Source organism: Microtus oregoni, unplaced genomic scaffold, assembly GCF_018167655.1.
Source record: "Microtus oregoni isolate MIOR12 unplaced genomic scaffold, Mior012 000055F_ref0000237, whole genome shotgun sequence".
In the NCBI taxonomy this organism is placed as follows: Eukaryota; Metazoa; Chordata; class Mammalia; order Rodentia; family Cricetidae; genus Microtus; species Microtus oregoni.
In genome coordinates, this window is record NW_024543831.1 from 7,700,161 (window position 1) to 7,727,450 (window position 27,290).

Consider the following 27,290-nt stretch of genomic DNA (forward strand, 5'->3'; position numbering starts at 1 on the left):
ACCTTAAGATCCAGCTATACCAGCATTTACCTAAAGGATGCTTCATCCTACCACAGAGACACTTGCTCAACCAGGTCCATTGCTTCTCTATTCATAATAGCCAGAAATTGGAATCAACCACAGTGCTCCTCAAAGAACGAATGGATTTTAAAATATGATTTATTTATTTATTTATTTATTTATACAGTATCTCTTTATAGGTGGTTGTAAATCACCATGTGGTTGCTGGGAATTGAACTCAGGACCTCTGGAAGAGTAGTCAGTGCTCTTAACCATTGAGCCATCTCTCCAGCCCCCAATATGATATATTTATACAATGTAGTATTACTCAGCCATTAAAAAGAATGAAATAATGAAATCCATAGGTAAACAGATGAATGATGTAGGATTCCGCTCTGTAGGCTGTGACTATCTATATTTTATTACCAGTGGTTAATAAAGAAGCTGCTTTGACTTATGACCACAGAATATTGCCAGGCTCGAAGAGCTAGACAGTTGATAGAGTCAAAGAGATACCATGTAGCTGCTGAAGGAGGCAGATGCCACATGGCTGCCCAAGAACAAGAGGTAACAAACCACAAGCCTCATGGTAAAATACAAAATAATAGAAATTTAATTTAAGATATAATAGCTAACTAGAAATAGGCCTGAGCTGTTGGCCAAATAGTGTTATAATTAATATAGTTTCTGTGTGCTTATTTGGGTCTGGGTGACCAAGAAACAAATGTTCAGTCTCTGTTTACAGATGGATCTAGAAAATATCATCCTGAGTGAGATATACCAGGCCCAGAAAGACAAATATGGTGTGTATTCACTTATATTGCTGTACTGGATGGTTTTGTGTGTCAACTTGACACAAGATAGAGTCACCAGAGGAAGGAGTCTCAGCTGAGGAAATGCCTCCCTAAGATCTAGCTGTAAGACATTTTCTCATTTTGTGATCAGTGTAGGAGGGCCCAGGCCATGGTGGATGGTGCCATCTCTGGGATGGTGGTCCTGACTTCTAAGAAAGCAGCAGACTGAGTAAACAATGGGAAGCAAGCCAGTAAGCAGCTCCACTCCAGGGTCTCTGCATCAGCTCCTGCTTCCAGGATCCTGCCCTGTTTGATTACCTGTCCTGACTTCCTTCATTGATGAACAGAAATGCTGAAGTGTAAGCCTAATAAACCCTTTCCTCCCCAGCTTGCCTTTTGATCATAGAGTTTTGTTGCAGCACAGAAACCAAAGTAAGACATGGCATAAGTCAAACATGGTGTGTATTCACTTATATGGATGGACGTGGGAAGCTGGGACAGAAGGATCAAGCGAGGAAGAGGGGAATGGAGGATAAGGAAGGTAATATGGAAAAAGACAGCTAAAATTAGAGCCATTTGAGAAGTAGTCTGGAAATCAAATATGAAGAAACTTTGTAAAATATTCACATTTATGAGTGCAATTTAAATGAAATTATCAAATAATGGGGGAGACAGATCTCTAACTGGACATCTCTTGTTGTCAAATGAAACTTCTAATACCAGGATTGGGTTACATCTAACTGAGTTGTTGGCCAAAGGGGTCCCATGAGAAACCCCCAAACAACCCAGGTTGTTGCCAAGTCTATAGATTTCTCTCCACAGACTGACAGCAAGGCCTCACTGCTGAAGACACACCTGCACTGAATGTGGAGAAGACAAGCTGATGCCTTCAGCCCTATGTACTAGTTAGTATCTGTGGTCCAGAAAGATGATTTGCATGCTACCAAAAGAGAACCCAAAAAAATGAGAGGGGGGGAAGAAGAGGAGGAGGAGAAGGAGGAGGAGGAGGAGGAGGAGGAGGAGGAATGGAATAGGAAGAAGAAGAAGAGGAGAGAAGGAGGAGGGGAACCAAATTTCTAGTCTAATATTCCAGACATCTTTACTTTGCGATAACGAGCACTTACTTGAATTAGGGGGCCAGGATGCCCGGTATTCACTGCTTGCTTGAGTTCTGAGTGACCTGCCCCGAACCTGGAAAGTCATAATGATGTCAAGAGTTATTTATTATCAGCAGAAGGATATACCCAAAAATTTAAAACAGGAAAGGAAACAAAAATCATGTCCTCTACCACAACATACGAAATGTGACATATTTATCTTAATAGCATGTGCAGCTACAAAAGACTCTCTAGTTTCCAGTGCTCTCCCCATGTGTTTTCTCACCCAGAGTCAGCTCCTCTTGGAGTGAGGGGAGGAGAATAAGCAGCAGGGATCCTGGGGACTCAGGAACCACAATTCCTTACACAGCTACACAGCTGCTGAGCACCAAGTTACCACACATTCCTTCCCTGGATTGTCATACCCCGTCCACAGTCAGTTCCTCTGCGATGGAAGCCCCAATGAAGCCCGTGTGGAGCCCTCAGCAGGGTCTTATTTTATCATCATCATCATCATCATCTTGATGCTGCCTTAAAGGATGGACCCATTAGATCAGGCTGCCCCAGGGGATTGCCTAAACAAGACATGGCAGTATTACCTTCCTCTCTTGTTTCTTCTGTGTCTCCATGACATGCAGACGCTCCATGAGGCTGGAGATGCCCTGCTCCAAGCTGTCAATGGTGTGATGCTGAGGATCATGGCCGCTGAAGCTGTTGCGCAGGCTGCGGAGAGCATCTCGGACGAGCTGGAGGTCACTGGTCTGTGGCTAAAATGACAGTGCTGGTGAGCAGGGAGCCATGCCGTATTCCCATCCCCGTCCCAACCACTGCGCTGAAGAGGACTAACAGGAAAGTTCCTAGGACAGAGGCCTGAGTTCCATAGAGGAAAATATGCCTCCCTCGATACTTACTGAGTAACTACTAATTAACTCTAAAGATTTAAAGTTTTTTTTTTTTAAAAAAAAAAATGTATACTGCGTTCTGTCTACATATATGCCTGCAGGCCAGAAGAGGGCGCCAGATCGTTGCGAGCCACCAAGACGTTCCATTCTGGAAGAGCAGTCAGTCCTCTTAACCACCGAATCATCTCTCTCCAGCCCCCATTAACTCTTAATTTTAACAACTGATTTTTTTAAAATATTATTTATTTATTTATTTATTATGCATACAATATTCTGTGTGTGTGTGTGTGTGTCTACAGTCTAGAAGAAGGCATCAATCCTCATTACAGATGGTTGTGAGCCACCATGTGGTTCCCGGGAATTGAACTCAGGACCTTTGGAAGAGCAGGCAATGCTCTTAACCACTGAGCCATCTCTCCAGCCCTTAACAACTGATTTTTAATTTTGGATAATGGATGCCTTACATCTGTATACACCCATCAGGTGCAAGAATCAAAGGCTTAGCCTGCTGGTGATCGCCAGGGCGTCGCTCTCACTTCAGCTTCTTGTCTAGTCCTAGGCACCTACCCCTCTGTGGGTGACGGAAGCAGCACCCCTCCCCGCTACTGGAAGAACAAACCCATTGCGCTGAGAGCTGTGACTGTAAGTTGTCACCTAGAAGAAGAAACAACAGCTGTTAACAAGATGGATAATTGCAAACCAAGACACCTTCTCTTTACATTCCGCTCTTTGCGGTGTAGCATGTAACTATTTACGGGTTTACTGCTTACATTAGAAGTTATGTGGATGGGGGAGGACCTAGGACTTACCACAGGGCAGGGAACCCGGACTGCTCTGTGGACTGGAGAGGGAGGGGGAGAGGAGTGGGGGGAGGGGGAGAAGGGTGGGAGGAGGGGGAGAAGGGTGGGAGGAGGGGGAGGGAAATGGGAGGCTGGGAGGAGGTGGAAACTTGTTTTTTGTTTATGTTTTTTTTTCTTCTTTTCTTAATAAAAAAAATTATAAAAAAAAAGAAGTTATGTGGAGGCTACGGATATGGTTCAGCGAGTAACAGTGTCTGCCACACAAGCCAGACGACCTGAGTTTGATCCTGATAACCCATGTAAAAAGCCAGGTGAAACAATGTACATAAACCTCTCTTTTCTACAGTGAGGTGCGAGTTAGAGACAGGAGAATAACCCTGAAGCTCATGGGTCAGCCAGCCCAGTGGATGCAATACAAGAGCGAGCCTGCTTCAACCAGGCTGAAGATGAGAACTGGTGTGTACACGCGTGTGCACGCATGCACACACACACACACACACCAAATGAAAGGAACATTTTTAGGGTCATGAATGGAGATGTGGTCTCCCTTTTCCCCACTGTATCAAGGCTGCAGTTGACACTCACTGGGCATTTCGAACGCAGAGCGAATGAACTGGACCTTGGCCTGGAAGCCCACAGCCACTCCAGTACTCTTTATCAAGACTGAAAGAGCGTCTGTATATTTTTTGGTGTTTTTGTTTTGTTTTTCAAGACAGGGTCTCTCTGTGTAGTCCTGGCTGTCCTGGAACTCCTGGACTTGAGCACAGAGATCATACTGCCTCTGTCTCCCAAGTGCTGGGATTAAAGGCGGTACACCTTTACCGCCTGGCCTAGAACACTTGTATCTTTTTGTTGTTGTTGTTGTTAATTATGTATTTATATGTATAAATATTTAAATAGCCAACACAGATATCAAACATGAAATTATGGTCAATAATTTTTGAAAATGCAATAAACATATTTCTGATTTAACCATTGTAGTCATAGTATTAATTAAAATAGAATTCTAGTTGAAACATGCCAAAGCATGAAAAGAGAGGCAAAATTTAATGAGCCATTACTTAAACCTAGCTTTAGTTCACCTCTTCCCTAGTCCTAAATTCTTTTTTTTATTTTTATTAAAAATTTCCACCTCCTCCCATTTCCCTCCCCCTCCCCCCCATTCATCCTTCTCCTCCCTCTCCAGTCCAAAAAGCAGACAGGGTTCCCTGCCCTGTGGGAAGTCCAAGGTCCTCCCCCCTCCATATCTTAAACCCAACTCTGTGCTAGGTGGATTTAGTAAGACTTTATTCAGTTGCTTATGTAATTTAATAGTCTTCATTATAAGAGAGAGGGTCTCTGTTATTTTTCATATTTCATTTCTAAATGTTAGATGCTAGGTACCACACTCCAGTCCCCTTGGTGCTGGAGAGTGAACCTGGTACCTTGCGCACACTAGACAAATGTTCCACCCCTGAGCTACACACCCAGGTCCTGGAACCTGCACTCAACACCTCACTATAAAGAATCCTAACAAACCTGGTCCGGTAACATGAGAAGGAAAACCCAAGTTCTGAGTTACCTCGTCTGCCTCTCTTTTCATGCAGTGAGCCAGAAGGACATCTTTATGTTCTAGCTCCCGTTCTAGATCCACCTGGAAAACAGAGCAAATCAGGAAAGTGTTTCCTTCAGGTCAAGCGGTCAGGCAGGCCAGTGGCTGCTGTGTCCTGACCTGCTGGTAGCTGGCATCTGAGAGTTTCCGGAGTGCTTCTTCCAACTTGGCCTGCTGCTGCTGAAGGAGGCGGTCCTTCTGCCCCAGCTCTTTCTACAAGGGAGATAAGCTTTCAGAGGTGTGCAAACACAAGGATATCAAGTGGATCACACTCTGTACACCCTTCCCCGTGAAAAGAAGAGCCTCAGGGACACGGGCTTCCTTCACACTATGCCTGGAAGGCTTTCCATACCATCACAGTCTTACATAGTGCCAGGATTCTTAGAAAGGCAAGAAGGAAGCAAACTGCCTGTAGGAGGGCCACTAAGGGCCATCCTCGCTACTGAGATAGAGGTGAGTTTGCCACTGACTCTTCCCACGTTCCTGTGCTATGCTCCTCTCCAGAGCTGTTAGCTATGCTTCAGAGCTAATGGAGAGATTTCCTACCAGAGAGCAAAGAGAGAGTTGAATATGGAAGTGCCCTTTGAGCATCAGCTAACATGGGTCACTCACGAAAGGTCACCAGGAGGGCATTTCTTACTTTGTATTCTCCCAAGAGCCGGTTCCTCTCGTCTAGCTTCCTCTGAAGATCCACCTGTAAGTAAGAAAGAATTCAGTGGCATGGAGGTATCATATACCAACCCTCAGGAAAACCAGCCGCTTGGCAGCAAAGTTAACAACAGTATAGTATAAAGCACAGAGAGGGCAGGCAGTGACAAAACACACACCAGCTCCCCATGTCTTTAAGCAGACAGTAAAGACACAATTTGGCCTTAGTGTTCTCCAAGCTGAGGCCGAGTCAAGGACCATCCGAGGTGCTGTAGGCTTAGGTGCTGTGACCTAAGACCAGAAAAGAGTCTTACGGGAATAAAAATAACTATAGACACGGAAGGTGGGCACCCAGGAACAAACTAAGGAGACTACAAGCGCGGCTGAGCAGCCTTCACGAAGCATCCCCTGTGACTGACAGGCGCTCTGAGGTCATTGTTCACACGTTTGACTCACGTTCTGGTTGTGTAGCTCATCCTTGTCCATATTTGCCCTCAGAAGCTCTTGCTTGAGCTGAAGAACAGATGTGTCCTGCTGAGTCAACCTCTGCTGCAAGGCATCCTGGGGGAATAAGGACACCCACCATTGCAGCCTCAATCCATCACCCGCCCAGTCAGTGCTTCTTACTGAGTTCCTCGCTGCACTGCGCATTGAGCATTAATTCTGTCAAACTTGGGGGATGAAGGCAATAGCAGGGACTTTGCCACAAGGACCTGGGTAGACACCATCATCTACAGGGAAATCACATCCATTGCCCTACCGAGAGAAACCGGGTTTCCCCTCGCCTACAGCTCATCCTAGTCAGACAAGAGGGGGTAGCTTTTGAGAACAGACAGACATAGATCCACGTTAAATGCCCATCATGTCTTACTTGGAAGACACTGACCTTAAATGGTGTAGTCCTCCTCCTCCCCCCTAGTTTTCTTGTCTACCTCTTGGGTATATAAACAATCCACCTGACTTAGCGCCTTCTCTCTCTGCCTAGTCCCCATTTCCTAGAGCAGTGGTTCTCAGCCTTCCTAACGCTGCAACCCTTTAATACAGTTCCTCATGTTGTGGTGACCCCAAACCATAAAATTATTTTCATTGCTATATCTTAACCACAAATTTGCTACTGTTATGAGCATGATGCAAATATATGATATTCCTGATGGTCTTAGGTGACTCCTGCGAAAGGGTCATTGACCCCCAAAGGGGTCGCAACCCACAGGTTGAGAACCACTGCTCCAGGTAATACAGTATGGCCTTGAATTCATGGTTCTCTTATCTCAAATGAGTACCAGATCTGGTAGGGAACCCATTTTTAATCACCCAGGTGACAGGTCAGTACATGGCAGAGGCAATCTGAGATGTCCCTGACATTTGTAGCCTGGCACATTTCCAAAGCTCACTGCACAGGATCACGGGATAGATGATAGAGAATTACAGGGAAAGGAGCCTCCGCGGCTGCTAGACTAAATGTTTTCAGGGACTGCCAAAAACAGTTTTCAAAGCTTTCATTTTTATTTGTGGAGTGTGTACGTGTGTGTGTGTGTGTGTGTGTGTGTGTGTGTGTCTATCTGTCAGTGAAGTTCAGGCCCTCCATAATGGCAGTAATTCTCTTAATCAATTTCATGCTCTACCTTCTAAGATCCTTCGATGTGGCATAATTCACAATGAATCTTTAAGCCTATCAGGAATTTCTCAAACTCGTTTAATCAAAGGGCATACTACTGTTTTGAAATACTTCAAAGCGCTGAGGTTACAGAATGTGCTTTGGGAAATGTTACCGAGTTACTCTTGGCTAGTCAATGAAAGTTTGTGCAAGACAGAGGGAACCAGTAGGAGTTTTAGATGAATACTTAGATGCTATAATCCCATTTGTGTAAATAACATATTCTAAGGTTATTAGCTCAAGCATTGTATATATCATCAAAACAGCTCCCCCAAAGTAACTAGTCTAAAGTGCCACCAACAGGAGTCTATCATATATATATATATATATATGTATATTTATTATTTATTATATAAATTTAAATTTTAAATATACATGCACAAAACTATTGTGAAGGCTAAAGAGATGGCTTAGTTGTTAAGCACACTAATTGCTCTTCCAAAAGATCTGAGTTCAATTCCCAACACCATATGGCGGCTCACAACCATCTGTAGCTCCAGTTCCAGGGACTCCAACACACTCTTCGGGCCTCCTCAGTTACCAGACACGCAAGCGGTGCAGATATACACACAGGCAAAACATTCACACACATGACAGTAAAATAAAAAGGAGAGCATTTACTATAGAACAACCTCTCAAACACACTGCTAAGCGAAAGAAGCACAACGCCAAGCTGTGCTTGCAGTATACTATTATTTGGGTTGAAAAGTGGGAGAAGGCAATAAATAGACATATTGGATAACTGTTGCCTCAAGGGGGACAAAACTGGCTGAGGTGGCAGTGGGGCGGGATGGGATGGGGCGGGGTGAGGCAGAGCTGGTGGGAGAATTTTCATGGTCTATCCTTTTGTGTCTCTAAACTGTCAGAATGTTATTAACAATTCCCTTCTCTTTTTTCCTAAAAAGGGCATTCTTTTGAACTGAGAGAGAGAGTGCTCTCACACAGAAAAAGTCAAGGTGGTGCAGAGGCAAGTGACAGCACCATGAGTCACAACTACGAGACTTAAGCCTCAGCAGAACAAAGATGTCTTCCTCAGCATGTCTCTGCCCACCACAAAGCCCCTCCTATACTCCTAGACCAAGCCTGGTAAAGACTCCCAGCAAATCCAACAGTCCCCCAGTAGCCAGCTCTCAACGCTCACAAATAGCTCACTCAACCTCACAGAGGCTTACAAAGAATAAAATAGCAAAGAAAGAAGGAATGTAATGTCTGCCGTTTACCTTCACCCCCTGCAGGTTTCTGGCTTCTTGCTTGCATTTCAGCAGCTCCCTCTGCAAACCAAACACAGTGAGATCAGATGGTGGCGACTGAGCTGTTTCATAAGCATTACCTCATTCTGTCCGCAAGAAGACAAAACCCAGTTGGTCATTCCGTGAAGATTAACCCATCAGCTGAGGCACGAACAGATGTAGTCCGGAGAGCAGTAAAGGCTGACCCTCGGAAACAAGACTAAGACCCCTCTGTCCTGTGGCACCCGCCGCTGAGCTGCCCAGGCAGAGGAGAGCAGTGTTGAGAAGAAGACACCCATCCAGGCCCCAGGCTCTCCATACGCGGCAGTCTCCTCACCAGGAAGACTTGATCACATCAACTAAATCTCCACTCAGACATGCGATGCCTATGTTTGCTGCTGCTCAACAGCTATTCCGACTTCATTTAACTTCAACAAAGGGTTGGCATGCTTCTGATTCTCCCAAAGACTTCTTGTTCTTTGTGGACTGGGGTTATTGTTCTTGGTGGTCCAAACAATTTGGTTTTATAATAGGAAATTGAGTAATTAAATTTCCATATATAGAGTACGACTAAAAATCAAGATTTAAGGAAAGCAATGCCTGTTACTGAAACCCAGCTCTATTATGTCATACAAATGATTCATAATTAGCACATCTAAAATTGGGTTTTAAACTGGCCTCCTACAGATGGGCTCAAAAGTTATCAAAAATGCAGGTCTGAGTGTGTGTGCATGCACGCAACCCCATTTCTGGGGAGACATGCTCCTACCACTGACCTAGATGTCCTTGTTACATACCGAGGACTCAGTCCTTTCATTTTGTCTTTTACTTTATTATAGAATTAGAGGCTGACTCAGTACCTTGCACATACTCGGCAGTCATTCCACCACTGATCTATAGCCCCAATGCTGACCCCAAAATTAAAACAAGCAGACAATCCCCAAAACAACAACAAAAGCACTGACCTAAAAGAACTCTAGAAAATATTCATGAAAAGGAACCACACTAATAATAGACACCCCCCCTTCTTTGGGGAAGGTTCTGACTATGTTGTTCTGGCTGGCCTGGAACTCAGTATGTAGATCAGGCTAAACTCCAATTTATGTACCACCATGCCCAGTCTAGATTCATCTTTTTCTCTCAATTAGAAAAGAAGTATAGAAAGATCTCAAACTTACAGAAAGGTACTCCCCCAAATAACACAGATAACTATGATATAGCACTAAGATTAAAAAGGTGTTACCATTGTGACAAAGTTCGGATGTTTCTCTCCTCCAAAGAAAGACATAGCATAGATGAGATTCAGCTAGCCCCCGGCACCGCATCACTTTCCCTCCCCAGAACTATCCCAAAGCTGGCTCATTGTGTACCACAACTGCTTTCAAAGGAGGAAAATGTACACGTCCTAGCCTACCTTGAGGTCTTGATTCTCCTCCATACTCTGATCCAGACGGCTTCGGATTATAATCTGAATATAAGACAAAGATGGCCATGCACTTGCGCTGTTAAATTCATAGACCGATCATTCAATAAACACACATTTACTAGAAACCACTTTCGTACTGTGAATACATGCCCTCTGATACAAGCATAAGCCAAAATGCATGATATAAAACAATATGGATGAAGTTTAGGTAAGTGTGTGTGTCCTGGGAGTTAAGGGAAGAAAAGATGAAGTTGAAAAAGAAAATGGGAGCCAGACTATGAAGGGCCAATGAGGTCAATGGGGGAATTTATATACATACTTTATATATATACATACATACATACATATATATATAATATTGTTTTTAAAAGTATTTCTTTTTATTCTTTTTAATTATGTGTAGTTGTGTGTCTGCCTATGGGTATGTGTGAGTGCAGGAGCCTGGGAGGCCAGAGGTAAAAGATCCCCTACCAGTGCAGGGAGCCACACGACATAGGTCTGGGAACTAACCTCGGGTTAAGTACACTGAGTCATCTCTCCAACCCCATCAGTGAAAATTTTTATACAAAGGGAAGACAAAATAAAATTATCCTTAAATTATTCTTGCAATTTTATTGAGAATGAACTGGAAGAGGTTAGAAGAATCTATATTCAGCAAAACCTGGGAAGGTTGATAGGATATTGGCTAGAGGCCCACACTAAGTAGTAGTTGTGAAAATGAAGACACTGGGTATGAGGGTAGGAGCAGAAAGAATTCAGGGATGATATCCGGGGTCCTCTTCGGGGCATCTGAGTGAATGAGTAGATGCAGGCACACATACAAGGACAAATAGATTCAGGGTTACATAGAGGATAGAAAACCTTAGTTGAGGACCCACTGAAACTGAGGTGTGTGTAGCACCCAATAATGGAGACTGTGTGCTGAAGGCACAACTCTACAACTCTCTAGAGAGAGCTGAGCTCACAGATGGAAATCCATCTGTGAGAAAGGTGAAAACACGGAAGGTGGACGACACTGCCCAATGACGGTGGATGACTGGTCCAGGTGCTGACGCGCATCCGCATCATAACATAGAGAAAAAAAAGTTTCGGGGAACCCGGCCATAAACTGTAGGAGACTAGAGCCTTTGGTAACCTAATACCTTGGATCAGTGTCTGACTTAAAGAGTCAACATTTGCTGGACATCTGTTGATTAAAATCAATGAAGAAACCAGGAAGGAATAATCAAAACTGGTAGGCGAACTCCAGGAGTCAGGAGAGAGTATTTTAAAAAAGTGAGGTCAAGCAATCCAGGCCTAGTATCCAGCCACAAACATGGAGCTCACCAGTTGTTCCTCGGGGTTGACTCCTGGTTCACAGAGGGCCAAGGGTCTCTCCTGTTCATCTTCAGGTAAGGAGCCATTGAGCAGTAAGGCCTGGATAAACCACAAAGGGAGGGAGGGGTTGAACTCCCTGCCACCTGACTCAGGCTAGAGTCAGGCTGGGTGAGTTCACCACAAATGGAAACCACCAGATGACATGACAGGCTTCTGAAGAAAACCAGATGATAACCTCTGCTTATTTCCATCGGCCCCCATCGTGCACAGCTTTTTCTAGAGGTCCCTGTTACAGTTCCCTTCCCCCATTTTAAACATTGTCTCATGTACTCCAGGCTGGCTTAGAACAGCAGAGGATGGCTTTGAACTTCTGGGTCTCCTGTCTCCACCTCTCATGTGCTGGGATTTCAAGAAAGTACCACCATGCCTAGTTTACAAAGTGATGAAGATCAAACCTAGAACTCCATGAAGCTACAAAGGCACTGTACCGGCTGAGCTACACCCTGAGGCCCATGGAGCACAAAGGCCCTGTACCAGCTGAGCTACACCCCAAGGTTCATGGAGCACAAAGGCCCTGTACCAGCTGAGCTACACCCTGAGGACCATGGAGCACTTTCATCTTTCTGGATACACACAGACCCTCTGCTCTGAGCATTTTTTGTCTCAGGAGAACTACTAACAAACCTTCCCTTCTTCAGAAGAGTCCAAACACATTTCCAAATTTCCATCTAGAACTCTTCAAACAAAGCTCTCCCAGCCACCAAACAAAGCTCTCCCAGCCGACTGGGGATCTAAAATCAGTGTGAAATTATCTTGCCTCAGAGAAGTGTATTACAAGGAACTGTTTGAAATCCATTTGAAAACACGGCCTTGGGACTGTTTGCTTCTTGTTTGTTTGTTTTAATAATTCTCATTTTCACCCCCTGAGGCAACATGAATAGAAGAAAGAGAAATCCTTCCAGAGATGGCCTCGCTCATTTCAACCCCAGGCTGTTTTCCATCAGTGCATAGTGAGTACAAAGGGGGCAGAACACCCTGAAGCTCAGGAGCTCAGCACTGGGGCCCTAGGACGCTGCCTCTCCCAATAACCCACACCTAACACGGTATTTATAGTTTGTAGTCTCATGCCTTTCCTTTTACATTTTATTTATGTTGAAATTTGTGTTTATTTTTTATCAGTCGATTGATTGTGATAGGACCTTACTATGTAGTCCTGGCTGGTCTGGAATTCTGTAGGCCAGGCAGGCCTCAAACTCACAGTAATCTATCTACCTCTGCCTCCATGCAACACCTTGCTCTGATAAAATTTACTTTTATTTTTAATGTCTCTGTGTGGGTTTGGGCACGTGAGTTCACTGTCCATGGAGACCAGAAGAGGGTGTTGGATAGCGCAGATATGGAGTTGCAGCCCTTGTCTCACTGGGGTGCTGGGACATGAACTCAAGCCTCTGTAAAAGCAGAGGCTCTTAACCGCTGAGCCGTCTTTCTGTTGTGCACATCTGTGTGTTACGTGTGGGTGCGTGTGAGCCACGGATATGTGGGGAAGTCAGAGGACACCTTTCAGGAGTCAGGTCTCCCCTTCCACCATGTGGGTCCCAGGGATCGAACTCAGATCCCCATGCCTGGCAGCCTATGTCTCTGCCTGCTGACCCATCCCACCAGCCTCACAATCTTATTCTTAAAGCAGCATCCAGGTATACTTTAGAGCCCCCAAATTTAGAGACCTGCCTGCTCAGGTATGCATTGTGAGAGACATCAGATGAGTTAAAGATTGGAAATTCTGTCCTCGTGTTGTCACAGCTTTGTTTCAACTTGAAAGAGATTCAGAGGTTAAATAAAAGCTCTTTAAAAAATATAACACAAATTCATCATACACGGTGATGAAGAATGCTCTAAAATCCAGCCAACAGTTCCTCTACAAAACACTAGTCATGTTTGAGAAAATCAAATGAACTTGGTTTTCCCATGGAGTCATAGTAAGAGGAACGAGTAGGCGGGCACACAGCCCAGGGGCTGCAGGGAATTGCAGGCACTGGGACATCATACACGGGGGGGGGGGGGGGGGGTCATTGCAGAAATATTAACCCCAGTGGTAGACTGAGCAGTAGCCTCTAATCATAGCATACTAATAAGTCACCAATCCTGGATGTGACTTGACATACAACTCGTTCATCATAGAAAGAGTTAAGTGTCCAGGGGATGCTGGGAGCCTTTTGTGCTCCTCAGTGAGACTGGATCCTCATTGTCACCACACAGCAGTGAATTAAAACTCCTCTGCTCGAAGGAGATACTAGGATGTCGCCTTTCTGCCTATCAACTTCCTTCTTTATTTTTCTGTTTCATCAGTCACTGGCTTTCTCCCAAGCTAAGGAATGCAAACCAAGCAGAGCCAACCTGATAGCGACCCATGCTTTCTGCACATAATGCAAATTATTCGGGGAAAAACCTCGTTAGGTAAGATCCCCCAAATTCATAAAAAAAACTTCCCATTAAAACAACAACACATCATTAAAATATTCCTTACTGGAGGGACAGAAAGGAACCCAACAGATTTTTTTTTAATTATTTTAATACAGAGCAAGAAGCAGATACCACAAATTTCTTGGGGAATGTTTAGGAGGACGTAAACATCCCTCCAATTGGTGCGGGTTCCTAGGGCACACATTATGCAAATTGTTTTACCAAAGCACCAATCTCCCTTTTTCATTAGGAACCTTTTGTGTCCCCACCCTGTTGCCGGCTGGCTAGGAGCACGCCCTCCACTGCCTGCCAGAGCCTCGCACATAATGTGGGCTTTGTTTATGTGTCCATAAATATTTCACAATTCAAAACTGGTGCAGTTCCCAGCACAAACAGAACGGAATATTCCTAGCAATTTCAGGGTCTTCAGCACACTACGAGGGCTCCTCCAAACAGAGCCAATCGAATAAGAACAGAGGATCGAGGGGGTCATGGGACGGGCTCTCAGTCATGTGGGTCAGTCGATCTCTGGGGGAGATTCCCCTGACTGATAGCACAGGTATAGGAACAACCGAAGGGCTTTGTTGTTCAAGGAAAACCTCCTAGCAGAGCATTGCCTTGGTATCAGGTGCTGATGCCTTAGGAGGGCGCCACGGCCCCCAGCCAGACTCGAATGGAAACCTGGTGCTAATATTGCCTCTCGCACGGTTCTGCTGCTGAATTCCTGAGAGACAGTCTTGTTCAAAGTTGCAGTTGTGGGTCTGTAAGAGTAGTAAAGATGCCTACCTACAAAACGGGGGCAGTGGGAGCTCCCGAGCTTGCACAAATCCTAACAGCTGGATGGTAAACAAGAGTTCCAAAGTCCACAAGTGTGGGCACCACTCACACACAACTAAAGTAGGTGTTTTTTTTTTCCTTTGCCAATTGATACTACTGATTTAAAAGGAATAATTAGGTAAGGCACCAAGAACAAACTGCAAAGGGAAGAGCTACCTGTAGTCCTGAAATCATTTTCTTTGCTTCCTCCATTTCTTTTTCTAAATGTTCTTGTTGTTCCAATAGCTGTTCTTCCCATGTGGTTTCCAGGTACGTTCCTGGGCTCCCAGGCCTCCAGTCTCGGGATAATGGAGAGTCTGTCTCGTCTGCAAAATGAAAGGTGGGAAGATAGTCCATGTTGAAGAAGAGTGGTTTCCGGCAGCCTGGGCTCAGCGAACCTCACAGCTTCAGGTCACCTGCCTTCTGAACCTGTCTGCACACACAAACTGGACTCTCCACTAGGGGGAGCTGTGAGACACAAAGAACTGGCTGTTAACTGGGGTACCAGGCTCGGGAAAGCACGCGTTCAGTTAGGAAAGTCCACCCTCTTAAGCCTTACCCTGGGAAGCAGCGGGGCTCCAGGCCCTACAGATTTGTTATAGCACACAAAGATCTTACTTCCAGCTCCTTAGAATTCACATTCCCAGAGTCCGATTTATAAGTAATGGAACCGTCAGATGCAAATGAAAACAAAATCCCTTTGGGAACTCTGGAACTTTGGACGGGAGACTGTGGTTCAACCAGCCTGGCTGGTGTTTGCTAACTACACAAACCAGGGGAGAGGAGCCACAACTGAGAAAACACCTCTATCAGACTGCCTGTAGGCACATCTAGAGGGCATTTTCTAATTAACATTGGTGTGGGCGGGCCCAGACCACTGTGGGTGGGGCCACACCTGAGCAGGTAGTCTTTGGATGTCTAAGGAAACAAACTGAGCAAGCCAGTAGGCCACATGTACCTGCTTCAGTTCCTGCCTCCAGGGTCCCACCCTGAGCTCCTGGCTTGGCTTCCCCTCATGGATTGTAACCTCTAAGCAAAACTGACCCTTTTCGCTTTTGGTGTTGACATTTTGTTATATCACAGCAATAGAAACCCAACTAAGACCTATTCCTTTCACCCCATTGAGGCATAACTGAACCCTTTTCACACAGTATCCTGTGATTCACGCTGAAATAAACTTAGTAAAGCATATTCACAAAACTTCACTATTCCTCCCTGGTTTATCTCCTTGTCTTCGAGACCTCTTTGCTCGGGTGTCCCTTATACTAATTGCATGCATCCCCGTTTATGTGCACTACGGAATACAGATGGCTGTGAAGTCTTTGGCAAGCTTCTTAATTCTAAGAGGTGCACAGCAACTCCCTGAGTTGTGGTAAAGATTAAAAGAGGTAAAACATGAAGGACCCAGTAGTATCTGATAGTACAAGTCAACAAATCCTCCTCCTTTCTCTCCACAGCCTTAAGAGATTCTGACTCTGTGGGTGGTTCTTTGTTTTTTGGTTGTTCACACAGGGTCTCACTATGTAGCCCAGGTTGGCCTGGAATTCTCTAGGTAGTCTAGTTGGCCCCAAGTGTGTGATCCACCCGCCCCCATCTCCTGAGTGCTGAGATTACAGATGTGCACCGCCACACCCAGGCTACGACTGACTGGTACAAATGCTTGGTCTTAAGGGGAAGCAGAGTGAAGAAGAGTCTCATTTCAGATTTTCTTTTGTGGGGTTCAGTTTTATTGCAACCTTTATAGATGAGTAGACGTCAAGCTAACACTTGTACTTTGCCTTATCCATGTTTCTTTTCATGCTTAAATGGGGGGACAAATAAGGCAGGCTCAAAAGCTTAAGCAATGAGAACTCTGTGGTCCTTTCTGTAGCCCTTAAACCAAGACCAGTTCCCCGCTGCATGTTCTCATGGGCATTTTGGTTTAAACTATGTATTCCTGGCTCCAACCTAAGTTAATGGAGAACCAAAATCATCTCCACAAAATGGGAATAGTAAAAACTATTTACCCTAATACAGCTTCTGACTGCCCCCAATGTCACTTCCTAATCCGTAGCAGTCAGTCAGGGAGGGCTGCTCTACACTGCCATGAGCTTTTTTGACAGCTCAATACCAGAAAGGACATCATGTACAGCGATGACAACACTAATTGGCTCAAAGGCATTAGAGGCCTCTCGAGCTCGCCCTGACCCTACATGCACAGACTGTGAAAACAGAAACAGCCAGAAACCTTAACGTAGATAGTCAGAAGCTCTGAAGTCTTCACACTAAAAGCCTCCCCCTGAAGCAACCCAGGCAGGCGGGGCAGTGGTACCTGTTCTGTTCTCTATTCCTTCAGAGGGAACAATCACAAAATCGGCCTTTTCCTCTGATTGGGTTATAATGGATTCACTCTTTGCACTGTGGATTGGGCTGGGTGAAGTCAGACTGTGGTCAAACAAAAGAGAAGAGAAACAATTATGAACAGTTATACAGCTGTCAACTTTCACAATTCATCCCAGAGATATCTTATTCATACCACGCCTAACGTGATGCTCACAATTAGAACAAATGTTTGTTGAACAAATGAAAGAAATGTGGAAGGAATAAGTGAAAGAAACCTAGTCCTAGGGATTATTTTGCTTTTTAATGGTTATTTATTTATTTTACATTTTAATTATGTGTATGTGCCTCTGTCTCTGTGTGGGGGTGGGGTATTTGTAAATCAGATACCCACAGAAACCAGGAGAGGATGTTGAGTTCCCTGGACCTGGAGATACAGGCAGTTGTGCGCTGTTCTAGGTGGGTGCTGGGAACTGAACTTGGATCCTCTAAAGAGCAAGGAGCACTCTTTACCACTGAGCTATCTCTCCAACACCCCAGGGAGTTCATTCTACAATAAGACTGCCTTTAAGCACAACTGATTGAAATGAGAGTTAATAGAATAGTCAATAAGCCATTTTTTTAAAAAAAAAACTGTTTTGTTTTGTTGTGTGGGTTCTCTTTCTTTCTTTTTTTTTGGTTGTTGCTGTTGTTGCTTCTTGTTTTTTGTTTGTTTGTTTGTTTTGTGGTATTCACCACTATCAATTCCTAGGCTCATATTCAGAGGGTGATGGTTGTGTTTCATTAACTTTTGGAGTTGGATCAAAATCATATTTTCAAAAATCTGACTCTCCCACAAGCGACCAGAGGTCAGCTCTAAGTGATACCCAAAAGAGGAGTCATGGCAGAAGACAGTTTAGGGGTGGAAACTGCTCATGTGGTTGCAATGCCAGGATGGGCAGAGGGGCAGTAATTTATCAGCAGGTGATCCAGAATATGATAAGAAGAGGGGGCTGGAAAGGTGGCTTGCTGGGTAAGAGCAATGACTGCTTTTGCAAAGGGCCCGGGTTCAGTCCAGCACTAACACAGTGGTTCACACCCCTCTGCAACTCCAGTTCCAGGGGGTCTGACACCCTTTTCTGACCTCCACAGGCACCAGGCATGTATGTGGTGCAGACATATAATGCAGACAAAGAAACTCATACACATAAAATAAAAATAAATCTTTAAAACAGTAAGAGTGGTGGGGCAAAAGGAGAAAAACATGCTAGTGGCAGCTGGATCAAAATTTACTTGATTAGCTCTTTCTTAGTGAAGAATTACTATTATTTTTATTGTTATTTGCCATAGTTTCATATTCTCAAGTTATTTTTGAGATACCTTTCAATAATTTCTGTGTCCTGATGTAGCTATGAGAGGAACTGTTCAGGTTTTCAGGGAAGCAGATTTTAAATCTTCCCCTGGACCAGACAAGATGGGAATGTGAGGGTAATACTTCTATCATATAAGGACAGAAGAGTCTGGAGAGCTCTTTCTCTCCACGCTGCACTATGAGAACATCAGCACCAACACAATCTCAGGGGCTGCGGAGTCTATGGCTCAACCCCCTCTTGGGAATTCTTTCCAAATCTATCACCCAGACAACAGGGAAAGTGTCTAGGATTCACTGACCCCCTTAATGTGCCCCTGAAGTCTCCCAGGCTAATCCTTACGACCACAAGCAGGAGTTAACAATTTCCTCTTCCCACAAACCAGAGAAAACACTAGAAACAATCGCAGTGGAAATGGCAGATTTCAGAACCATGGACTAGTGTCTCCCCACGGTCCACAGTCCAAGAACTTTGGTGGAAATGATCTCAATTAGTACTATGTCTTCATCTTTCTTACAATCTGATTTTTTTTTTAACATCTAGAGGTGTATAGATCAAGCGGGTGAGAGAAGTGAGGGGTAGCAGGTACTACTCAGCAATGTTGAGTGTTTTCTTAGCCATTTTCACTAAGTAGGTAATCTGACCTTCAGGCCAACGTGAGTTCACAGCTGTGGGGAAGGCTCTCATGTAAAGGGGCTGTGTCGCTAATAAGGAGAGATTTATGAGTGCCCAGGCTCCAGCATTTACTTCTTACAAAACCGGGAATCCGGATGCACAAAGCCCTTGTCAGCTGCCCCTCCTTCTCCAGTTGACAAGGTACTATGGATAACAAGCATCTGGCTGGACGGCAGGAGGGATGTGTGAGACAGATCAGAGAGAGGGAGGGAGTAATGGGGGATCTCGGATGCTGAGAAAAGGCTTTCCTAAAAGCACAGACGCATGCTCAGTTCCACCTCTCTCGCCAAGTAAGTTGCCTCCCATATATGGGCAGAAGGAGGCGGATGTCTGGTTATCCAACCCCACCGGGGGAGTGGCAAGGCAGGCAAAGGAAAACAACATTTCTTTTTCTTGAAATGAGACTGCCTGGATAAGGCCACGGAGGTAAGACCAGGAAGCTAGACAGCCAAGATCTAGAACCTGGAGGGAGGAGAATCCTGGGGCATGTGTCAGAGCAGTAAGACACCCCCGCACCCCCAGAAGAGGTGCTTTAAATCCTCGGCCTCAGGTCAGAGAAAAGTATCTTCATGCTAATTAATTAATTGTAAGACGTGGGCTCCTCCCTAACTAGCTTAAAAGTCATACTTGACAAACAATCCCTACTTATCATCATAACCCTCTCTGAGGTCAGAGAACTGTTGATTACAAATAGGTCCTATCCATGCATTTCTTAATCTAGTATTCACCCATATTAATTTATCGTACCAACAAACCCCAGCAAAGATACCGCCAAATTAGACACACTAATTTTTTAAATGTATAGTAGACGAAAAGGTAAGAGTCCCATCGCCCCAAAGTCGGCTCCAAATTCCTCAGATAACTCTATTTTGTAGTGTTAATCCCAGACCAGCAGCTTGCTCTTACTGAATAGCACCCCCAATCATTTCTTGTCCCCAGTCAACCATGTCCCCCGGTCCTGGCTCTGCTTCCCCTCGTATTCGCACCTCACTAGCCAAAGTGGCTTAAGCTCACCATTTGACTTGTGTCCCTCCCATGGTCCCCTCCTGGCTCCGGCTTCAGCAAGCCTGCTTCCCTGGATGAGGTGGGAGGTTGAGAGTCACATTGCTCCTAAATTCTGGCATGTCCCTCCCGTTCGGGGGCTCGAAGAACGACTCCAGAGATCAGTCAGCCAGCGGAACGATTCGCTCGGGTCTCCGAAGAAAGTAGGATGGGCAGAGGTGGGCGCCTTGGCCCCGGGGACAGGGATGCTCCCTGGGGTGAAGTGCGCTGTCCCAGAAGCTCAGACTCCGCCGCAGCCCAGCCTCGGCGGAAGCTTCCTCCCATCGCCAGCGGCTATTCGCTGGCAGCTGCATCCCGGTCCCTGCAGCCGCGCGGCTCCGAGCATTCCCCCGGGCAGCGGCATCTCAACCCATCTCCCTCAGGGCGAGAGGCTCTGGTGGCTCCTGCCGAGCGTCGAGTGGAGTCCGGTGTGATGTGCTCCTGCTCGGCGCCGCCTCCTGATCCCTCCCTTCCCGTTCCCCCCTTGTTCCCCCCTCCCCCCTTTCCAGGCTGTCACACGCGGCCAGGCTTCGACCCAAGCACAGCCGACGGCACTGGGCAGAGAGGTAGGGGTAACGACCGAAGCCGGGGCCAAGGGCGCGGTCCGGAACTGGCTGGACCGAGGGTGACCAGAGCTCGGGGAGCAGCGGGGGATGGGCAGCGCAGTGGCAAAACCGCGTGGATCTTATGGTCCTGGTGCCGAGAAGGCAGCAGAGAAGACGTTGCTGCACCTCTCTTACCCCTCCCTCCTTGGACACGCCGGTTTGAGACTGATCTAATCTCCAGAAGCTCGCTCGCTCTCTGTAGAATGGGAGACGCAGGCAGGATAGAAACTGGAGCTACCCTCACCCTCAGCAAACCAGCAGTATGCCCTCCCGTCTGCTGCTCCCACCTTCCCTCCCCTCTAGCGGTTTGTATGTCCGTCTGTCCGTCCGTACCCCCTCCCCCAAAGGATCGTTCTGCTTAGGTACAGTGAGAATTTAGCCTGTCTACTGGAGCAACAGGAGGGTAGAGCTTTGTTTTGCGAGGGCATCCCTGAGAAGCAGCGGGGGTGGGGGTAGGGAGCAGCAGGGGAAGACACCGTGGATGTCTATCCTATTTGAAGCTCTACCCCACCCAAAGCTGCAACGTCTACAAGATTGCTGGTTCTTTCAGGGGTCACAGGGTCAACAGGTGCCCAAATGGAAGTGGACAAATGGCAGAACCTGCTAGAAGCCCTCTCCTTTCCTGAGGGGTCAGTGAAGAAATTGGCAGAATGCTGACCCTATCCCTAAGAACACAGCACAGTCAGGAAGAAGAGGACAACAGAGGGAACGTAATCTTCTTTGACACATCTCCTAGGGCTGCCATTAGCCCAACACAGCCTGATATCTAGCGGCCCCCATACTGATCTCACACCTCCAGCCGCAGTCTGAGTCTTGCCTGGAGGAAGGAAGCAGCCACCCTTAGGGACTCAAGCTCTCTTCCCTTCTCCTTCTAATTCACAGGCACACTAAGGCTCCGGAGAGCCAAAGGCCAGCAGAGATGCAGGAAGCAATAGGCCTCATTAGACAACAGAACAGCCTTTGATACTGGAAAAAGCCAAAGATAGTCCCCACCAGGAGCAAAAAAAAAAAAAAAAAAAAAAAAAAAAGCAGTGGTTTTGAGTCTCATTAAAAGCACACCTACTGCTTGCTTCACGGGCGAGTTTCTCTGGGGGCTGGTCAAAATGTCTTCTAAGTGGATAGAGATGAGGCTTACACAGACTTGTAAAGGTAGTACATTGAACACTTTGAAATGTTTAATGGTGAAATGTTTGTTAGAGACCCGTGTCAGAAATAGAAACTACCCCCATTATATGTAAACATTTCAAGGTTGAGCTAGGTTAGCGGTATATTAAGTTGATGGAAAGAGGTCCACAGGACCTCCATAAATGAGAAAATGGTCTGTCAAAATAGGATGGGATTGTATGAGGAAAAGAAACAGGAGGAAGAAAAAAAACGATGGAAAATACACACAAGGCACAATTAAATTTAAATAGATCAGACTATGCTGGGTTGGTGTAGGAGGGAAAAGATCATTAGAGGATACGCTCAATATAATTTAGCAACAAAATCAAGTTAGCAAGTAGGCTGGAGATGTATTTATTGGGGCATAATCTCCATGAGCCAGGAGAGTAATCCTTTTCTGCCACTATACTTGGCATTGGTCAAGCCTTTATTAAAGCAGACTGTCCTGTTCTGATCCCTGCCCTTGGCTCTAAGGGAAACAGAATGCCTCTTTACCAGAGTCACAAACACCCATATCCCACCTCAATGCATACTAATGTGCCCCAGTTCACAGTGTTATAAATGAGTGTGGAAACGCTCATGCGTCAGACAGTCCTGCACATTCTCCTATCTTGCCAGGAGCTTTCCCCAGCCTTCTGTGGCTATCACTGAAGAATCAGACTCAGCCTGCAGGACGGTGCCCAGGAACTGACTTTCATAAACACTAGCAGCTGACAGCACAAACACTGGGTTGGACTGAACTCTGAAGGTCCCAGCCACACCCCATGTGGCCAGAGCTAACTATTGCCACTGGGACGCTGCAGTTTCAATATGTGGGAAATTCACCAGCATTGTAGCCCACTCTTCTGTCAATACCAAACTCACAGGCCGTTTGGCATTCAACTAGTCCTTGAATGCCAAAGATAACTGAGGGAAGCAAAAGAGGTTAGGTGCTCTTGGTTTTTCAACACTAGGGTCTGAACCCAGGGCCTCCGGCAAGACAAGCCCTCTAGCAGTCTTTGGGGAGCTGAAGAAGCCGTGACTGAATAAGTCAACCGTAGATGAAGACCTGAGCGAATGTGTACTGACATTGGTGCTGTCAGGTCAAGGCCAATGCCTCAGACCCATGGGAAACTGGCAAGGTCTTCCTCAGAGTGGTCGGGCTCAGAGCTGGTAAAGGCTTCCTCTGGTCTGAGTGTACAAGTATGAGTGTTCACAAATGGTTGACCAGCCTGTGCCAAACTGTCGGCTCCTGGGTGTTGGATGAATATAGCCCAGACTGTTCACTTAGAGACCTACCAAGACTAGCTAACTTCTCCCCTCTGTGAGGTACCTAATAAATACCGCAAGGTTCGCACATCCCAATGGACCCCATGTTTTTGATGTCTGTGAGTCATTTCTTCAATGCCTGCCCTTTCTTTGCTCCCTCGCTACCCCAGTCAGGTTTCCAGACCCAAGCCTGGCAGGGTATGGTACTCAACCCCATGGGTGCCTTCGTGCTTTTGGTCTTGCTACTGAGGCTAAGACTCCCCCAGAGAGCAGCTTTCTCCCGAGACTGGAGAGGTAAAGATGGCAAGGCCACACGCACCTGGAGCAGCTAGACTCAGATGGGGACCGCTGCTGTCCTTCATACTGCTGCACAAGTGCTCGAACGCTCCAGTACGGGTTCTCAATCTCTTCGTCCATGCTGCTGTTCCTGAAAAGCAGGGGTGGGAGAGGACCAGAGAAGACAGTTTTAGGCCTGCAGTTCAGGTCAGCTCTGCAAGAGGAGATATCCTGCCTCTCAGTGTGCACTCCAGGAAAGAAGATGAATATGGCACCTGGGCAGCCTAACACACACCTGTCATTCCAGTGCTCAGGAGGCAGAGACAGGAGGATCAGGGGTTTGAGACCAGCTTGGGCTACATAGATAGCAAGATCCTGTACACACACACACACACACACACACAAATACACACATTTAAGAGGTGAACAAAGTAAAACTCCTTCTAAGGCACTTAAAACCTAGCAGGGAAGGCAAACACAAAGACAAATAATTTTGCCCACTCTGTGACACCTTGGGTCATGTTCGCCTTTAGCAACCACACAACCCTCAAAACACTTCCTGCCATGAAATTTCAAGACAGATTGGTCTTGTGGATACATTCCAGGATGCAGCCTCCTCCAGATGGACTACATATCCCCCAGTGAAGAAAAAACTGTGCCAACCACATATATTTAAATTTTGGGCATGAGAGCAAACTTACACACATGGTTACTTACATTCTGCTAGCTGCAAAGTAAACATCTCGAAAGAAAAGGCTTAGCCTGGCTTAGCTGAGCTGATAATTCGGCTATTTGGAAGCTAAGACAGCAGGAGCACAAGTTCAGTGCCTGTCTGGACTTCAAAATGAGTTCAAGGCCAGACTGGGCAACATAAGACCCCCTCTCAAAATAAGACACAAAAGCCTCAGGGTATAGCTCAGTAGCAGCAGAGCTCCAGGTTCACTACCCAGTACCATCCAAAAATGACCAAGCTTTTCCCACTAGGATTTCCTTCCCAAACATCCGCTCTATTCTGTGATCGCTTTGGCAGTGTGGGTCTGCTTGGTCGATATGTCCATCTACTTGCACTGTTATTATCTAAGCAAAGAAATACCAGAGAGAGGGGCCAGTTCCCCTCCCAGGTTTTTACCTCTGTCTATACCGGAAGACATCCCGTCCTGACCGAGACATGTCACGGCACACATCAGCCAGAGCAGCAGCTGCTCCCTGGGCCACAGCCGTCGCACAGTGTGGTTGATGACTCTGTGCAGGGACTCTGGAGTCGCGCCCCTGGCTCACCGTCCTGCTCGAGCCAGGTTTAAAATGAGCTGCCAAGGCAAGGACCAGCCTCATGATGGACTTCAGGTTTCCTTCCACAATATCTAAAGGACGAGACAGATGGAAAGGTATTGAGAGGGAGGCAGAGACCATGGATTGATGCATGTACTATATATTGCTGGTGATACAGTAAACTCAGCAGGCGGTCTCCGTTTTCATAACACCATGTTCAACAAGGGACACGGAAGGTTAAAGGCAATTACCATAAAGTATGATAATAAAATAATTAGGCAAGAGAGGTACGGGGTCTTCAGCAATTCGTGGAGAGATAATATAATCCTGGAGTTCTGAAGGATGTTTTATCAGGGGAAGTGAGTCCTCAGTTAAGAATGGAGTGCTGCTTCTTAGCTAATAGGGTAGAAGGGATAGGAACAATTCAGGAAAAGGTACATGCCAAGGTCTAGAGATCAGTATAACGGGGTGATATCATCTGTTAGGGGAGCTGCAGGCCACAGGCGACTACTGAGCACTTAAATGTCACGGCCACGAATTGGAATATGTTCTAAGCAAGTACAGTAACTAAGAGTTAAGTAAATACCTCACACACACATGGGAATGCAAAAGATCTCAGACAGCATAAAAAAGAGCATGCAGGGCTAGAGAGATGGCTCGGTGGTGACGAGCACTGGGTACTCTTCTAGAAGACCCAGGTTTGATTCCCAGCACCCACATGGCAGTTCACAACCATCTGTAAGCCCAGTACCGGGGGATCTGATGCCTTCTTCTAGTCTCTGAGAACATCAGGTATACACATGGTGTACAGATATACATGCAGGTAAAAATTCCTATACATATAGTAAATAAATAAAAGCAAAATGTAAACTATCTCAGTAATGTTTAATATTGACTTCATGGTAAAGTAATCATATTACAGAAATAATGGGTTACATAAAATATATTATTAAAATTTTCAGTCCTTCCTGCTCCTATTGTGGCTTTAGGAAACTTTTTAAGTACTTATGTGACATGATCCAGCACTGTGGTGGAGAAAGTGAAAAAGCTCAGGATGGCCAGAGCCCCAGAGCCAGAAGAAGGGAAGGGTGTAGAAGGGGAGGAACCAGAGGTCACACAGGCCCAGGTGGGCTGTAGGAAAGATGCCAGATTTCAGCGAGGCCTTCAGATGCGCAGCAGTGGTACAGTGATGTGTGCTCTTAGCTCACCCCTGCTGTGGCGTGGAAAGCTGGACCGAGAGGGAAATCGATGCAGTAGACTAATCAGGAAACATGAGCTTCTTCAGGTGAAAGACAATGAATGGCAGTGGTCCCTTAAAATAGCCTATTTTACTGGGCCAGACCCCCAAGCCCACTCCACATGAGGAGCAGACCAAAGCCAGAACTGCACTCTAAATTCTGCCCTAGAAAAAAAGAGGAAAGAAATCCATGCACACACACACGGGGGGGGGGGGGGGGCATATTGTGAAAGCTCTGGTTAAAGGGAATACAAGGAAACGGTTACAATTCCATTGTTTGGCTTTGTAGCCTTTCCAATGTACAAAGCATGCCGAGGACTATTTGATGTCCTCTACCAAATGCTCTTAATGGTCACTATTTGCTCACCTGGGTAACTTCAAACACACAGAACACCAATAATCCAACATGAAAGGGTTCCTCCCGCCCTCATTCTCAGCAAAAGTACAGGCAACAGACCCAGAAACTGGTGCTGAAACAGACCAGAACTGGTCACTTCCAGAAAAGCATCAAAAGGAGAAGGGAGCATATGCTTTCGGAGGAACCCTACGTGGCACCTTTCTTACAGCATGGGCAAAGGGTTATGCCACTCCAGAAGACTACATATAAACACTGCAGGGCCCCCTTTGTCTGCCTGGAATGTTCTCACAGCCAAAAGAAAAAAGAAGAAAGAAATGCTATAAAATATTTTCCCTTTAACCTGAGTGTGGCACACATCTCTCTGATTTCATAACTTAAGATACAGAGACAGGAGAAATACCTAATTTCAGGAAAGCCTAGGATACAGCAAATTTTAGACCGGCCAGGGCTACACGATGAGACCCTGTCTCAAAAATACATATATTAGCCGGGCGGTGGTGGCGCACGCCTTTAATCCCAGCACTCGGAAGGCAGACGCAGGCGGATCTCTGTGAGTTCGAGACCAGCCTGATCTACAAGAGCTAGTTCCAGGACAGGCTCCAAAACCACAGAGAAACCCTGTCTCGTAAAACAAAACAAAACAAAACAAAAAAACAAAAAAAAAACCCATATATTGAGGCTGGGCGGTGTTAGAGACGTGTCTCAGTTAATCCAGCGCTTGCCTAACATTAACAAAGCCCTGGGTTCAGTCTCCAGCTCCACATAAAGCTGGGGGATGGTGCCGCTTTGTAATATGACTACAGAGGAGGTAGAAGCTAGAGCATCAGAAGTTCAAGGTCATCCTTGGCTACTTGGAAGTTTCAAGATCAGCCTGGGCTACATAAGATCCTGTCGAAGGAAATAAAGGAAAGGAGGAAAGGAAAGAAAAATAATGAAATGAAAAAGTTTCTTCTAGGAAATTGAATGGAAAAGCATAAGTTATGAGGGTTTGTAATAGTACTCGATCATAAAACCC

General features: G+C 45.9%; 1 protein-coding gene across 6 annotated transcripts in view; it reads right to left on the reverse strand.

Moving 5' to 3' along the window:
- Positions 1–27,290, reverse strand: part of Dixdc1 (DIX domain containing 1) — a 73,776-nt gene that overhangs the window by 21,044 nt on the left and 25,442 nt on the right. For 5 of the 6 annotated variants that reach the window (XM_041638554.1, XM_041638550.1, XM_041638549.1 and 2 more), the window contains 14 exons: positions 24,541–24,772; positions 23,455–23,562; positions 17,046–17,158; positions 14,912–15,060; positions 11,468–11,557; positions 10,130–10,183; positions 8,707–8,757; positions 6,289–6,393; positions 5,825–5,878; positions 5,305–5,397; positions 5,155–5,226; positions 3,361–3,447; positions 2,491–2,658; positions 1,919–1,985 (listed from right to left, as the gene is read on the reverse strand). In XM_041638554.1, the coding sequence (XP_041494488.1) occupies positions 1,919–1,985; positions 2,491–2,658; positions 3,361–3,447; positions 5,155–5,226; positions 5,305–5,397; positions 5,825–5,878; positions 6,289–6,393; positions 8,707–8,757; positions 10,130–10,183; positions 11,468–11,557; positions 14,912–15,060; positions 17,046–17,158; positions 23,455–23,562; positions 24,541–24,772 (1,443 nt within the window). Of the gene's footprint in view, positions 1–1,918; positions 1,986–2,490; positions 2,659–3,360; positions 3,448–5,154; positions 5,227–5,304; positions 5,398–5,824; positions 5,879–6,288; positions 6,394–8,706; positions 8,758–10,129; positions 10,184–11,467; positions 11,558–14,911; positions 15,061–17,045; positions 17,159–20,091; positions 20,579–23,454; positions 23,563–24,540; positions 24,773–27,290 lie in introns of those variants that run through there. The other variant, XM_041638553.1, reaches the window with a different exon arrangement.